Source organism: Carlito syrichta, unplaced genomic scaffold, assembly GCF_000164805.1.
Source record: "Carlito syrichta isolate Samal-C Ts95f unplaced genomic scaffold, Tarsius_syrichta-2.0.1 Scaffold315330, whole genome shotgun sequence".
Lineage (NCBI taxonomy): Eukaryota > Metazoa > Chordata > Mammalia > Primates > Tarsiidae > Carlito > Carlito syrichta.
The window spans coordinates 502441-519734 of record NW_007259426.1 but is presented as its reverse complement, the minus strand read 5'-3'; the positions used below and the strand labels follow the sequence as shown (position 1 = coordinate 519734).

At 37.7% G+C, this 17294-nt stretch overlaps 1 protein-coding gene across 2 annotated transcripts in view; it reads right to left on the bottom strand.

The window, feature by feature from the left end:
• Nucleotides 1-17294, bottom strand: part of MAP4K3 (mitogen-activated protein kinase kinase kinase kinase 3) — a 127989-nt gene that overhangs the window by 79147 nt on the left and 31548 nt on the right. For both annotated transcript variants that reach the window (XM_008072534.2, XM_021706171.1), the window contains 3 exons: nt 9969-10033; nt 3065-3120; nt 2469-2516 (listed from right to left, as the gene is read on the bottom strand). In XM_008072534.2, coding sequence (XP_008070725.1) covers nt 2469-2516; nt 3065-3120; nt 9969-10033 — 169 coding nt within the window. The remainder of the gene's footprint in view (nt 1-2468; nt 2517-3064; nt 3121-9968; nt 10034-17294) is intronic.

The window sequence follows — 17294 nt, the reverse complement described above, 5'->3', positions numbered from 1 at the left end:
AGAGAGAGAAAAAAAGGAAGATGCCTAGACTCCAAATGTCACCACTGAAACCAAGCTGCACTTACCCACTGATATTACTGCAGCTCTGTGGAATAATGGGGAAAGGAGAAAAAGGAAAGAAAAGAGACTATGGCAGGGATTTTAACTTGATCTAGGTCCTAGCTATCCAGACTTCCGTGGAGTCTTCAGTTTGGCCTCTTCTCAGCTCCAGATTAACATTCCTAAAGTCCAGCTTACATCATGTCATTTGTATATCATAGTATTCCTCTCCTTTCTCCCTCCTCTCCCTCCCTGAGAGACTACTAGTTATCAGGTGCTATTTTAAACTCTGAGATTACCGTAATGAATACATTCCAATTCTCATGGAGTTTACATCCAAGCAGGAGAGAAAGAAAATCTAAAAAGAAATCTATTTATAATCCATCTATGAATGAATGAACCAACAGATGACTCAAAGTCAAGCAGATATAATTACTTTGAAGACAAATAAAACAGAGAAAGGAAGGCCTTTCCTGCAGTAGCAGTATTTGAGCAAAGATCTGATAAAGGGAGGGTACAGTCATACCAAAATCTGGAAGAAGGACATTCCAGGACAAGAGAGCAGCAAATACAAGACCCAGGGCCAGAATGAGTGCAACATATTCCAACAAAAGCAAATTTAGCATGGCTAGAAGAATGAATAAAACGAGAATGGAGTGTGAAAGGGTGTCACAAGAAATGCAAAGGGGGCTGGATTGTGTATAACATTGTAGGCCAGGGTAAAACCATCTGGCCTTTATACTGAGTATGACGGAAAACCAATAGTGGTTTATATGTAGGAGAGTGACAAGATTTGATTGAAAAAGATCACTTTGGTTGAAAGGTGGAAAATTGACTATTCAAGGATGGGAACAGTGAGAACTAGTTAGAAAGACACTACGTAAGTCCACATGAGATATAATGTTACATCGGCTTAGAAAAGGTGGGAATAGTGGTGATGGTCAGAATTCACCCAGTTAGACCCAAACTCTGAAGTCCCGCGCACAAGTCCTTGGATAATGACTGAATACCAAACTACCCAGCCAACCCCATCTTCTATTACTCTTATACATTATCTTCTCTTCAGAAATACGGTACTGTGTTTATGCTATCTAAAATGGTCTCACACTTTCTAACCTCTGTGTCTTGGCTCACATTGTTCTCTCTGCTTAGAACGTATTCCAACTTCCACTTCTGACAAAAATCTATCCATTCTTCCAGGTCATCTATATGCCAAGGACACAGAACCTTTCTTGAGTTACTCACCTTCTCATGATTTATTCTACCAAAGATCTTTGCTTATGTTTTTTAAGAGGCTTATGAAAAATACCTAAAGCAGGGGATCTCAGCAGGTTATCTGTGAGTCTACTGAGATTTCATGGAAAATTTAAGGGCATATGCATTGGGGCATTTTCTGAGGAGACAGTTTATGGTTTCATCAGAAACTCAAAGAGTAACATAATTTGCCCTAACCCCTGTCCCTAAAAAAGGTTAAGAAACTTTATGTTGCAAAAAACATCAGAAAACAAAAGGAGAAGGAGGAGGAAGAATGAACAAGGAAGAAGGAACAAGAAAATAAAATTGAAAGTTATCTACATTGGGGAGATGGCAGCATCTTTAGAAATATCCTCAGGAGTCCTGCCACAGCACTGCAACACCACTGAGCTAAGCCCAGCACATCCACAGCACCTGCTCGCCTCTGCCAGCTAAGTGGAGGAAAGACCCTCAAAAAATGTCAAGGCTTAATTTACTTGTTTTGATGCATTATTACTTATAGCTCCTTAAAACTTCCAAAACTTACTGGAATATGCAAAGCATGAAACTTAATAAAAACTATAAGCTGCTGGGTTCGGTGGTTCAGCCTATAATCCCGCGCTTTTGGGAGGCTGAGGTGAGTGGATTGCCTGAGCCTGTGGGTTCGAGACCCGCCTGGGCAGCGAGACCTCATCTCTACAATAAATCAAAAAATCAGCCGGGCATGGTAGTGCATGCCTATAATTCCGGCTACTTGGAAGGCTGAGGCGGAAGGATCGCCGGAGCCCAGCAGGTCGAGGCTGCAGTGGCTGGGAGCAGCCACTGCACTCCAGTCCGGGCGACAGAGTGAGACTCCAACTCAAAAACAACAACAACAACAAAAAAACCCCAAAAAACTGTAAGCTGATAATGCTATGGACCTAACCTGCATTAACAAATAAATAACTACAAAGAAGCTAAAACACACCGAATTGTGTGTTTTATTTAAAGGGGGTGAATTTTATGTTATGTAAATTGTATCTCAATAAAGCTGCTTTAAAAATGTAATCAAGCTCTTTAAGATATCACTCATTTTTATTATATTTTAATATATTCCTGATAAATTTATCAAATAAGCAAAGCAATTTTGTTCAACAATTTGATCAGAGTAATTAAAAATGAAGAGAAGGTTATTAGGTTTAAAATATAATGTATACCTTTATATCTCTGTGCATTTTTCCTTTACTGTGAAGATAATACAAACCCTGGAATTTCAAAAATCAGAAAAATAAACAAGATTAATCACAGAACACACTTTGGGATTTTAAGTGATCAACTGGGTATGATCTCTGTATTTTACTCCTCACAGAAGATTTAGTAGTGATCATTAGCATATTTTAATGAAATCTCCTAAAAAACAACAGAATCAAGAAAATGATTAGTTTTTCTAAGACAATTTTTAGTAAACTTTGCAAATATTTTGAAATAACTTTAAGAAAGTATATCTAATTAATATCAAAGTTTCAATACTCATGATAGTGCTTAATTTTCAAGACTTTCTTTGATTTTAAGAGGAAAATAAAATATATAATAACAAATCCATAGTATTTGAATTTTAAGTTATATCATCACATTTAGGCTTTAAAGTGTTATTTGTAAATATAACTTGAGTTTATTACATAAATGATTTGAAAATATATTTAAACATTTCAAGAGTTTACCAAACTAGTTTACTTTACTTAACAGATAATGCACAATAAGTAAACATTTAGTTTAATAAAGAATGTTACTTTCAAATTAGCACTTGATTTACCTGTAGTGTTTCTCTGCTAACATATGCAATTTGTAGCTCTGACAGAGGTCCAGTTACTATAAAAGAAGAAAATTATTATTAATAAAATTAGCCAATGCATGTTTTTCAATGAAGTTATAAAGTTTTACAAGTTCCACTAGGCAATAGACTTAATTTGCCTAAACAATGCTCCTAAAACTTAAGCTCCATAAGGGCATAGTTTTTTTCCCATCTGATTTGCTTATTACAGCTCCAGTGTTTAGAACAGAACAAAACCGTTTTTCTGGCACAAAAAAAACTGCTCAATAAATATTTATGGAAACAGAAATAGTCACAGAAACTAATTATAGTCTCATTTTTATACCCTAGTGATCAATATCAGCTCTTAAAAATTAAAAGAATGTCCGAGAGGTTTAGTTAATTTTCACTGAAGTTTTTATTTTTATTGATCTGTAACATTTATTATGGTTAATTTTAAATCAATACTTTCCCTAAAAGTATTAGCTTTGTAGTTGCAAAATTAATATAAGTTCATTATAAAAAATTCCAATCAATAGAGAGGTATGAGAAGTAAAGGTCTCTTCCTTATCAAAAATAATGCCCAACAGTAAGCAATATCAATAGTTTGGTCAATGATCTACCAGATGATTTCACATGGAGAAATTTTATATAAGTAAGTACATTGAGCACACCTAAACATAAATAAAATGTATTACAACATAAATGGAGTCATATTACAGCATATGATTCTGAAACCTGCTCTTTTTGCTTGTGGACATTTTTTTACATCAATGTATATGGTTTAATCCTATCCTAATATATGAATAATTTGTGTGTGCATCTACTATAGTTTGACTCTTTGTGACCCTCCAAAATTCATGTTGAAACTTAATCTCTAATACAATAGTATTAAGAGGTGGAGCCTTGAGGAGGTGATCAGGTCATGGGTATTCCTCCTTTGTGAATGGGATTAAGGCTCTTACCAAAAGAGGCTTCAAGCAGTGAACCACCCTTCTGCTGTGGGAGGACACCTTAGACAGCATCATCTATGAGAAATCATCTCACCAGACACTGAACCTGCTGGAACCTTGAGCTGGATTTCCCAGCCTCCAGAACTATAAGGAATAAATTTCTGTAGTTTATATATTACTCAGTATCAATTATTTTGTTACAGCAGCACAAACAGACTAAGACAATATCTGACCACTTTGGAAGATATTTAAACTTTTGTTGTTGTTTGCCATTAATCACTTTAGAATAAAGAAATACATTAGGCAGAAGAGACTACTGTAGAAATGGAATTAAATTCTAAAGATGGAAATCTTTGCTTGATAGTAAACTTGCATTTCTACAAACTTACCAGTTCTGTAAGTATGTTCAGTTTGGAATACTTGTGGTATTTTACTATTACCAAAGGAAAAAAAAATCTATTCCACTTAGACTCTTTTAAAGATGGGGTTAGGCTTAAATGTTATGAATAAAGCATATAATTTGCTTCTGTGGCTTCTAAGTCCACGCTTATTCAGGAAGATATGCCTTGAGATTTCTGTTTCTACAACATAACAAGCAAGATAACCTGAAAACCCTGAAAATAAAACCTAGAAATGAAGAAGAAAAAAACTTTAAAATAACCTTTTAAATACTTCGTTAAGTTTACAAAGAGTAAGAAATTTTCCTAGGAGGCAAAAAAAAAAATAGCAAAATGAAAAACAGCAAGGTAAAAATGCAAGAGAACACACTGTCTCTTAGGGAAAGGCCACTCTTGGTAAAATGTGGGCCTTAGTTTTCTCTCTCACTTGGGTACAGACCCCTAGGTCTGCAAAAGAGTTAAAACAAACACCCACATAAAACCAGGACCCTCAAAGGGTTACATCCTCACTAGAAGAGTAGACAAGCACAGGAGATAACTAGGGATTTGGGATGTTATGGCCCAGGATCTGGACGGCAGGAAAGTGTCTCCTCCTAGCATTTGTTACCACAAGCCTTTTCTCTCAGGTTTAGAGTTCCAATATATACACTGGCTGCCAAAAAATGTATACACATTTTAATAAAGGAAAAACTGTATTAAAATTGTCATACTCAATATATACCAATAACAAAAGACAGAAACAAGTCACGTTTGACTTCTGCAATTACAAGAGGTGCCCAGTGGTTACCATCAGCATCCAGACACTTGTCATTACGGTGAACTACCACTTGAGCAAAACACTGACCAAAGTGTCCACTTGTATTGCTGTGCGTGCTGCTTTGATTCTTCCCAAAGTACACCAATGCAGTCAGTTTTCTTTGGTACACAACATCTTTTAAGGTCCCCCTTCAGTAGAAGTCAAGGGGTGTTGAGTCAGGAGAACATGGTGGAACTTCAACCGCACCTCTTCGTCCTATCCAAGATTTATTGTTGTGTGAGGCCTCCTGGATCTTCCCTTGTGCACAGTACCACGTGTCTCAAACTTTTCACAAATGTGTGCAATGGTTAGGTGTGTTGGAGGCTCTGTTGCATATTCACACTTCCATTGTCGTTGTACTTCCACAGTGTTCCTGAATTTCATGTACCACTTCAAAATGGTTTTGTGCTCCTCAAACAACAATTGTGCCTCCATCAGCTTCCTTGTCCTTCCTGTCGCACGGTGATGCTAGCATTCATCTGATTAAGGCCATCTTTTGAGCAAATTGTATACTACAGTTGCTATCATCATTCAGCTTTGAAAAATAATACATAGCTAACACCTCTTAAAATGTGCATATACTTTTTTACCCCCCACCCAATATATTGAAAACAATGAGGTCACTAAGGTCCCAGAAAAAAACTAAACAAAACAAAACAAACCACAGACATACCCTCAAACAACACAGAGAATTCCCACCGAAAGCCCCACCAAAGGTGATCTCAAAATTCAAAATTATAAAATAAGAAAGAAAACAATTTACCATAAAGATATAGCGTGCTATGGAAAGTTGTTAAAGGGCAATAATAAACAAAAAAATTCAATGGAAAAAAGAAAATTAAACCTATTATGCTGGAGCAGTAGTATTCAAAGAAAGAAACACAAGTTAGAGGGGAATAAAAGGGGGGAGAAAGGGGCTTATGAAAAAAATGTAAGTTCAAGATGGCCCTCACTATGGCAGTTGAAAATATGTACACAGGGCCATTGCCTTGCTAAGCTATGGGTGGCCATGTGCTCTTTGAGCTATGTTCAGGTCAAGTTTTCTTTCTTTTTTTTTTTTTGAGTTGGAGTCTCACTCCGTCACCCAGACTGGAGTGCAGTGGCACGCTCCCGGCCAACGCAGTCTCGACCTGCTGGGCTCCGGCGATCCTTCCGCCTCAGCCTTCCAAGTAGCTGGAACTACAGGTGAGCGCTGCCACGCCCAGCTAGTTTTTGATTTATTGTAGAGATGAGGTCTCGCCAAGTTACCTGGGCGGGTCTCGAACCCACGGGCTCAGGCATTTCACTCACCTCAGCCTCCCAAAGCGCGGGATTATAGACTGAACCACTGAGCCCGTTAATCTCCTCTCTCTCTCTAACAATTTTTAAATAAACAGTATTTTCTCATCTAAAAAAGAAAATATGTACAAAGATTCTTTGGTACTCCCACTCCCCCCTTAGAAGCTGGAACTTAACACCCTTCCAGAGTGTGGGCTGAACTTAAGTGACTTGCATCTAAAAAACAGAATACAGCAGAGGTGGCAGTATGCAACTTCTGAGATTGCATTTATAAAAGGCTTTGTGGCTTCCTCCCTAGCTTGCTCTGGGATCACTTGCTCTGGGGGAAGCCAGCAGCCATATCATGAAGACATTCCAGTTGTCCTATGGCAAGACCCGCCTGGTGAGTGACTGAGACCTCCTGCCAGCAGCATCAGAGAACTGATACCTCTGCCAGCATGTTAGTGAATCATCTTGAAGGCAGATGATCTTTAGGTCCAGTCAAGCCTTCAGATTACTAAAGTCTCAGACACCAGCCTGACTCTGACTGCAACCTCATGAGAGATGACGCGTTAGAAACACCCAACTAAGCCATCCTCAAATTCGTGACCCCTCAGAAAATGTCAGGTAATAAATGTTGTTTAAAACCGCCTTATTTGGGGATAATTTGTTATACACATAAAGATAATTAATAAGATTTCTCTTTTTAATAAAACATAAAAAAGTTTTTAAAAATTGTATGGAAAAGTGATAGAATTAAGGGCGGCAAAATAATATAAAAATTGGGTTAATAACACTTTGGAAATAAGCAGAAATAGAAAAAAAGACTTTAGCCTAAAAAAAAACTTTGCAAATTTTACATGACAGATCAAAATATGATTTTTTATATCTCCAAAGAACAAACAAAAACCTTACAAGCACTAAGGTTATTAGGAAAAAAGAACTCTTTCACCAAATAAAGTATTTCTCTATATGACACTACTCTCCATATGACAATGTGGTAAGAGACAGAGAGCAGAGTGAGACACACACACAAAGAAATGGAGGCCCATGTCTGGCATGACTGTGTAAGCACATAGCCCAATGAATTAGCCAAGGAGCAGAATACACTGCCATGAAAAGGTTATTGGTGAAAGCCCAGGTGCAGCCAAAAGAGTGAACACAGAAAAAGATGGCTTTGGGGTCCTGTGTAAGCATGTCCCAGAATGCAGGCAAGCGAACACCCAGGGCACCACAGCACAGCCATTTCTTCCACTGACCTAGCTGCCAATCAGTGTGAATAAACCAGTATTAACACATTATATTGCTTTGTCACTTACACCAGCTGGTTAAAGTGCAATGGTAACAATCATGGCAACTTATTTCTATAACTAAATTGGTTATATAAATCATATGGCTATATAATAGAATTACTAAATCTGAGACTTTTGAAAAGTATGCCTTAAAAACTAAAGATGTAAAAGAAGAAAAGTATAATATACAAAGAAAAAAATGAAGGATGGTTTGAAATAGAACCAAATAACTTCTAGGAATGAAAAAATATGGTTACCAAAAATAAAACCTAATGGATGTTCTATTCACAGCTGTAAAATCAGTGAACTGGAAAGTGGATGTGAGTATCTTCAGTGGTCTACTGAGGGATAAAAAAGTAGTAAATAGGAAATTGAATTTAAGAGACATGGAAAAAGTCTAACTGAACTTCTATGAGAGAGATCAGAGAGATTTGGGAAGAAAATATTTGAAGATAATAATTGATAACTATCCAGATGTGGTGAAAAGTTAAATTATCAGAGGTAAGCACTTTAAGTACTAAGCAGGAAAAGTAAAAAGAAGATCATACTTAGACCCTTGAAACACCAGAAATGAAGAGAAAAATCTTAAAATTAATCAGAGGAAAAAAAATGATCTTAAAGGGTAAATAATTAACACTGATAGAAGGTCCCACAACTATAGAAACTAGAAGACAATAATCTGACATCTTCAAAATGCAGAAACAAAATATGTCTGCATCCACTTAAACAATCAGTTAAGAGTAAGGGTCAAGCAATGAGAAAGTTTACTACTAACACCTTGCTGAAAAAACTTTAGAAAAAATTATAATTAAACTAATAAGTAAGGGAAATAACAGTAGGGAAATGAATGCAAATTCTGAGGAAAATCTTTTTTTAACTTATAGTATACAGAAATTACGAGCTTCTAGAAATAGTTTGATCTGCAATGTAAAATAATGCCAAATATCTCTCCACTTTCACTGAACCTGTGAAATCAAAATATCACTAATGATAAAAAAAATTTCTGAAATATATTTTCAAAAAAGAGTAACTTTTCATAAAGCAAATATATGGTCATGCCCTTTCATCTGCGCTTTAAGGCTCTCCATATTTGATCTCACTCCCTAAATACATAGGCCCAGACCAACAAGACACATGTATCACACCTTCATGTCACTGTACTGCTGTTTCACTTCTCTAGAATGCACTTCTTCTTCCTCTTCTTTCTACCCAGTTTATCTTTCTTTTCAAGAACAGTTTAAAGCCCACTTTCTTCATTAACCTTTCTAAAATGATTCCAGAAAATTCCATAATTTCCTTTTATAAATGTAGTAGCCCACTGAAATATTATGTCAATCTTCATGCTAAGTAAAACCTACAAGAAGACAGAGTGAAATGAAGTGAAGTAGAAACAGTAAAATTCCTATCCAAATAGTCTTTAAACACCTGCTTTCTTATAATCTGCCCCTAAAAATTGTTTATGAGGCCTCACATTAGAAAGTATGAGCCCAAATTCTATGAAAGCATGAGAAATTATTTCCAAAAGATTTTCTCAGAAATTTGACATTATTTTGACACAGCTGTGAAACTAAAGAAAAAAAGGAAAAAAATCAACATTAAATAGGTATTATTTTCTTTTACATGAATCAAAAACCATACTTCTAACAAGCCTACTCTGCAATTTGTAACAATAATCTATTAAGAGAAATAGAATAGAAAAAGGAGAGAAAAGACAGTTAAGGCTGTTTGTTTTACTTTACAAGTCTCTCTTATATACTCCATGGAATCCCAATGAAAAATGTTTTAACCATTTTTGAACTCCCCAGAATCTAGCACTATCTAAGAAAGTAAACACTTAGTTGATGTTTCTTGAATACATGAGAGCAAAATCAACTATCTTCATATTATCACTACTCATGTAGCAACTGGATATTCTACCAGCTTAGCATCAGTCATCAAGGCCTCTGCATTTCTACAGATCTGAGTTTAAATTTTTGTACTAACTACAAAAATTGGAATTAGCAAATATTTCAAAATCCATGTAATATTCCAATTTATAAAGCAAATGCTCCTTTTTCCATATATATCTTAAATACGTTTATTTATCTAAACAATATAATGATAAAAACACAGCTTTCTTTCCTTAAGATGGTGTTAATGTTTTAATACAGTAAACAGCTGCATTTTAAAAAATACTACCTAATTCCTATAAAAATATAACTTTGGTCTTACCATGATAAATATCTTGTAAAGAACCACCTCCACAAAACTCCATGCAAATCCAAAGTTTATCTCGCCTATAAAGAGAAAATAAATATGTATTATATCTCCACAATTAAAACTGTCTGTTTGCAATAACGAGTATTTTAAGGTAGTGTGCTTTAACCTTGAAAAACAGTATCAATGCAATGTGCTATCTTGAAAAGGCTAATTAATCTCTGAATAATTGAAATTACTTATATATAATGTGTTACTATACTCCACCGTGAGGTTTCAATACTTACAACACACCATTTGTTGGATGTAAAGGTGTCATCAGGTGCCTTCAAATGAGATTTCCCTGTAGTTAAAACTTTCCCTCCCCACAGTTAATCCATCCACCCAGATTCATCACAGAAAAATAGTACATCTTAAAGTATATTACTTTGATAGCACTCTCATCAACAAAACAGATAAAATGTAAATATTACCCTCATATTCAGATTCAACAATGATCTTCCCAAAAATAGTTAAAATGTATCACTTGGAGGTTGGGAAGATAGCAGTTGAGCCAGTTGGACTATGTGAGTCCCGGTGTGGGTGAGTAAGTGTATGGGAAATTTTGTGTACATGCTGGTGAGTGAGTGGGCGTGTGAGTGGCTGACTGAGTGAGGGCTAGGGAGCTAGCGGCCAGGGCTCTCCTGGTGCAGTGGCTAGTGCCACAGCTGCTGGGCCTGGACCCTAGCCATTCCCAGGTCACAGAAGCCGAGCACCAATTTTTTTCAAATCAACAAAACCCTTCCTGGGAAGAAAATGTTGGGAGAGACTGTCTAAGTGGGGGCTCGTGAGTAAGTGGCCAGGTTCCTGGTGCAACAGCTGGTGCTGCAACAGCTTCTCTGCTTGGTCCCTGGTTCTTCCCAGGTCAAAGAAGCTGAGTGTCTTTTGTTTTTTAACGGGACTAAGAGTTTTCCTGTGAAAAAAGCGGCAGGGAGAGATCATCGCCCCAGGCTCTGCCTCACCATTGCAGCAGGAGAGACTGCCAGCTCCAGGCTTTGCCTCACCACTCCAGCACCTAGCAGGACCCTAGCAGTAGGGGCTAAGGAGGGAATCCAGAGGCAAAGTCCCACTGAAGAGGACAAGCGAGGCACCCCGCCACCATCTTGAAGGCGGGGCAGGAAAGTGCTCTGAGTCGCTCATCACGGAGCAACAGACCCAATCTCTGTGACTGGCAGATCAACTGCTCAGAGATTGACCGTGACCCAGAGGGAATATCCTAAAAGCACAAACTTCGGAAGGACCTAACAAGTGCTGAGTTCCAGGCACCCCATCCCATACCCTGATCCAGCTGAGAGACAAAGGATGTGGCCAGAAAAGGATGGAGAAGGACTCCAAAGAGATCAGTGGTGAGTCGGGGGCTGACTCAAGTCCCCTCCTCCCCAGCAATTCTTTGAACATCAGACCCACATAGCTTGGGCTACAATTGAGAGGGACAAACCCAGGTAGAGCTTGGACATCAGTAGCAATAGAACTCCACTCCAGGATAGGCCTGGCTGGGGCACCCTTGCCAATACATATATGGGGAAGAGACAATCCTGCATCTCCCCACTGGAGGAGATCTTCCTGACCATACCAGAGTGGGAGGGGAGGACTGCAGCCCCACCCACCCCCACTGCCCTTCCTCCTTTCCTGCTCCAGACACTGAGAGAGTGAAAGAGGTGGCTCTGCAGGAGAGCCCTGATTAGAGGAACAATTACAGAGTCTGCCACAAGAGGGCAGGTTTAAAAAAAATTTTTTTTAATTAAAAAAATTTTTTTGACCGTTAACTGATCTATTTTTAAAATATTTTTCCTTCGTGTATGCTTGTGTATGTGAGGGTTTGATCTGTACCCCCCATTTTTTTTCTTTTTGTTTCTTTCTTCTTTTATTTGTCATTTTCTGTTTATGTGTGTATGTGAATAACTGAGTGTTCCTCTTTCAATTTTGTTGTTGTTGGTAGCTTGTTTTTGCTCTTTGGTTCTTCTGAATTTATTTTCATTTTTATAGTTTAAGGTGTGTGTCAACATATGTGTGAGGGTTCGATCTGAATTCCTTCTTTTTTTTCCCCCAGTCTTTCTGCTTTTCTTCTCTATTCACTTTGTGCTAGGCATGTGTGTGTGTGTTGTTTTTTTTTTTGTTATTGCTTGTTTTGTTTCACTTTGTTGTTCTTCCAGTTTGTTTTGAGGGGTGTGCGTATGCCTGTGTGTGTTCAATTGCTTTTGGCATTCATTTCTGTTTTGCATCATCATATGGATCTCAGGGAACACATACCACAATAAGTGAACATTGCAATTTCCAAGTAGTTTCTGAATCCTAGTGCTACTTCCCCTACTTTATTCAAATTTCAAAAACTATAATAGACAGCAAACCTTCTCATTCACCATGCTATTTCAAAATAGAACAAATCCAGAGCCTGGATCAGGGAAGAAGAGAGGACTGAGCAAACATCAGAAGGGAAAGCCTCTCCCACTGACACTGAATAACAGAACTAAAAAGAAAAACAAGAGATCTGTCACAAATGAGGAAAAAACCAAAGGAAGACCTCAGGCAATTTCAAGTGTACCAAAGACAAAATTGCTGAAAAATCAGACCTTGGTGCCAAAACAATAGAAGTCACCAATGACTGGCCCCAGAATGTGACAGGAATTAAGAAACAATCTCAGAACTTGAGGACCAGAACAAGGAATTAACCTGATCTGTAAAAAAAACACAGAAAGAAGACTCACAAAGAAAGAACAAAGCATGCAAGAGATATGCAATATCAAGAGGCCGAACCTATGCCTGATTGGTATCCCAGAAGAAGAAAGGGAAACGGAGAACAACTTGGAGCAAGTTTCCCAGGAGGTAATCCAAGAAAACTTTCCCCATCTCACCAGAGATGTGACCAGTCAAGCATGAAAGATACAGAGAACCCTCACTAGACATCAAATGAGAAGAACAACCCCTAGACACATAATAATTCACCTATACAAAGTAGGCACAAAAGAAAAAACCCTAAAGGCAGCAAAAGAGAAAGGTCAGACTACCGACTGGGGAAAACCAATCAAAATAGCAGCAGACCTATCAGTAGAAACACTACAAGCAAAAAGGGACTGAAGCCCTATATTCAAAGTCCTCAAAGATAAACAGTTTCAACTAAGAATTTCCTATCCAACCAAGCTCAGCTTCATCAGTGATAGAGAATTAAAATCCTTCCCAGACATAAAATCCCTAAGAGATTATGCAACTTCCAGACCAGTTCTACAGGAGACACTTAAAAAGGTATTAAGCACCTAAGAAAAAAAGAATGACCACACTCTTCCCAGAGGACAGCAGAGCACAGAATCAACAGAGAATACAGCGCAACAAGAAACTTAAAAACACACACATACATCAACCCTAAAGCCAAAAGAAAACAAGCAAACAAAAAACTTTATAAGAATCTCATGACAGGGATAAACAATCACATTTCAATAATCAGCCTGAATGTAAATGGACTAAATGCACCACTGAAAAGACAGAGAATGGCAAACTGAACAAGAAACCATGACCCAATTATTTGCTGCTTCCAGGAGACTCATCTCACTACAAGGGACGCACACAGGCTCAAAGTTAAAGGATGGAAAATGAGTTTCCAAGTAAATGGATCACAAAAGAGGGCAGGAGTTGCGATCTTAATATCAGACAAAAACACCTTTAAGCTATCAAAAATTTAAAAAGATGCAAAAGAACACTACATAATGATTAAAGGTTCAATCCATCAACTAGAAATATCTATCCTAAACATATATGCATACAACATAGGAGCACTAGCATTTATAAAGCAACTACTAAGTAAACTAAAAAAAAATTGATTCTAACACTATCATAGCAGGGGACTTGAATACTCTACTGACAACCCTAGGTAGATCATCAAGGCAAAAAAAAAATCAACAAGGACATCCAGAACCTAAACCTGACACTCAATCAAATGGACTCAATAGACACCTACAGATAATTCCATCCAACAACCAAAGAATATATATTCTACTCATCACCACATGGAACGTACTCCAAGATTGATCATATCCTTGGCCATAAATCAAGAATAAAAACTCCATATGGCTGAAATCTTGCCATGCACATTCTCAGATCACAGTGGAATAAAAATAAATATCAACACCAACAAAATTTCCCCAAAGCCCACAAAGACAAACACTAAACAGCATGATGCTGAATAACTACTGGGTCAACACTGAAATTAAAGCAGAAATTAAAAGATTCCTGGAAACAAATGAAAATGAAGAAACATCTTACCAAAACCTCTGAAATGCCATGAAATCAGTTCTAAGAGGGGAATTTATATCTCTATGAGCACAAATCAAGAAAATGGAAAGGCCACAAGTGGAGAGCCTCACAAATCACCTAATAGAGCTGGAAAGGGAAGACCACCAAAACCCCAACTTTAGCAGAAGAATCCAAATCACCAAAATAAAAGCCCAAATACAGAACATAGAAGACAAAAATATCATAGAAAACATCAACAAAACAAAAAGCTGGTTCTCTGAAAAAATTAACAAGATTGATGGACCTCTAGCCAGAATGACCAAAAAAAAAAGAGAGAAAAAGTCAAAAATAAACACAATCAGAAATACTTTGTGATCAACTCACAACTGACTCTGAAGAAATACAAAAGATTATCAGAGATTACTATGTACACCTATATGGAAACAAACTTGATAACCTAAAAGAAACGGAGGACTTTCTGACATCACACACCTCCCCTGGTTGAAATAAGAAGACATTGAGACACTAAATAGACCAATAACAACCCAGGAAATTGACTGTCATATGATAACTACCTACAAAAAACGCCCTGGACTGGATGGCTTTCCAGCAAAATTCGACAAAATTTACAAGGAGGAGCTGATACCAATCCTACTGAAAGTATTCCAGGCAATTGAGAAAGATGGAATCCTCCCCAAATCATTTTACAAAGCTAACATCACACTGATAACAAAACCGGATAAAGATCTAACAAAAGAAGAGAACTACAGGCCAATATCCCTTATGAACATAGAGGCAAAAATCTTCAACAAGATTTTATCAAATCAGATCCAAAAACACATCTCAAAAATTATCTACCATGACCAACTAGGCTTCATCCCCAGGATGCAGGGCTGGTGCAACATTCACAAGACCATAAATGTAATTAAATATATCACCAGATATAAAAACAGGAACCACATGATTATAACATTAGATGCAGAAAAAGCTTTTGATAAAATCCAGCAGCCCTTCTTGATAAAAACCCTCAAACACCTAGGTATAGAAGGAACATACCTCAATATAGTAAGAGCCATCTACGACAAACCAACAGCTAACATATAGTTAAATGGACAGAACCTAGAAACATTTTCCCTGAAAACTGGAACAAGACAAGGCTTCCCACTCTCACCCCTCTTGTTCAACATTGTGTTGGAAGTCCTAGCTAGAGCAATTAGAAAAGAGAAGGAAATCAGGGGTATTCAAATAGGAAAAGAGGAAGTCAAGTTATCCCTCTTTGCTGATGTATGATCCTATACCTTGAAAATCCAAGATAATCTGTCAAAAATCTACTTGCACTGATAAAGGACTTTGGCAAAGTCTCAGGGCACAAAATAAACGTGCAATAGACAGTTGCAGGAGGAGACCCAAATTAAAAGCACAATTCCAATTCACAATAGCCACAAAAAAAGAAAAGAAAAGAAATACCTCGGCATCTTCCTAACCAGAGAAGTGAAAGACCTTTACAATGAGAACTACAAAACACTGCTCAAAGAAATCCAAGAAGAGACAAATGGAAAAATATTCTATGCTCATGGATAGGAAGAATCAACATTGTTAAAATGTCCATCCTACCAAAGGCAATCTACAGATTCAGCGCAATACCCATTAAGTTACCAACATCATTCTTCTCAGACCTGGAAATGACAGTACAGAAATTCATATGGAAATATAAATAACCGTGAATAGACAAAACAATCCTTAGCAAAAGAAGCAAAGCAGGAGGTATCACACTTCCAAACTTCTAACTTTAAGGCTACAGTAATCAAAACAGTCTGGTATTGGTACAAGAACAGGCAAATAGACCAATGGAACAGGATAGAGATTCCAGAAGCAAAGCCTTAATTTTTCAACCAATTCATCTTTGACAAAGCCTCCTAACAACAACCACTGGGGAGAGGAGAATCTATTCAGTAAATGGTGCTGGGGAAACTGACTAATCACATGCAAAAGATTGAAACAGGACACCTACCTATCACCATACACAAAAATTAACTCTAAATGGATCAAAGACCTAAACATAAAATCTCAAACTGTAAGAATCTTAGAAAATGCAGGACACACCCTTATGGAAATTAGAACTGGCAATCAGTTCCTATTCAGAACCCTAAATGCCCATACCTTAAGAAATAAAATAAGCCGGGTTCAGTGGCTCAGCCTATAATCCCGCGTCTTTGGGAGGCTGAGGTGAGTGGACTGCCTGAGCCTGTGGGTTCGAGACCCGCCTGGGCAGCGAGACCTCATCTCTACAATAAATTAAAAAATGAGCCGGGCGTAGTAGCACGTGCCTGTAATTCTGGCTACTTGGAAGGCTGAGGCGGAAGGATCGCTGGAGCCCAGCGGATCGAGGCTGCGGTGGCCGGGAGCGGCCACTGCACTCCAATCTGGGCGACAGAGTGAGACTACAACTCAAAAAAAAAAACCAAAAAAAACCCCCAAACAAACAAACAAAAAGAAATAAGATAGACAAGTGGTGGGACCTCATCAAACTAATGAGCTTCTGCAAAGCAATATATATCAAAAGAGCAGAGAGACAGCCCACAGAATGAGAAAAAATATTTGCCAACTGTATATCTGACAGAGGCCTAACATCTAGGATCTACAAGGAACTCAAACATGCCAAAAGGAAAAAAACAAACAGCCCCTTTAAAAAGTGGGCAAAAGACATGAATAGACACTTCTCAAAAGAAGATATATGGGCAGTCAACAGACACATGAAAAAGTGCTCAGCCTCACTCATCATCAGAGAAATGCAAATCAAAACCATACTGAATGGCCATCATTAATAAAACAAACAACAACAGATGGTGGTGAGGACATGGAAAACAAGGAACGCTTCTACACTGCTGGTGGGAATGCAAACCAGTGCAACCTCTTTGGAAGACGGTGTGTCGATTTCTAAAAGAACTAGAAATTGACCTTCCATATGACCCAGCAATTCCCCTATTGGGAATATACCCAGAGGAAACCAAATGATTCTACAAAAAAGATACCTCCACACATATGTTTGTTGCAACTCTATTCACAATAGCAAAAACA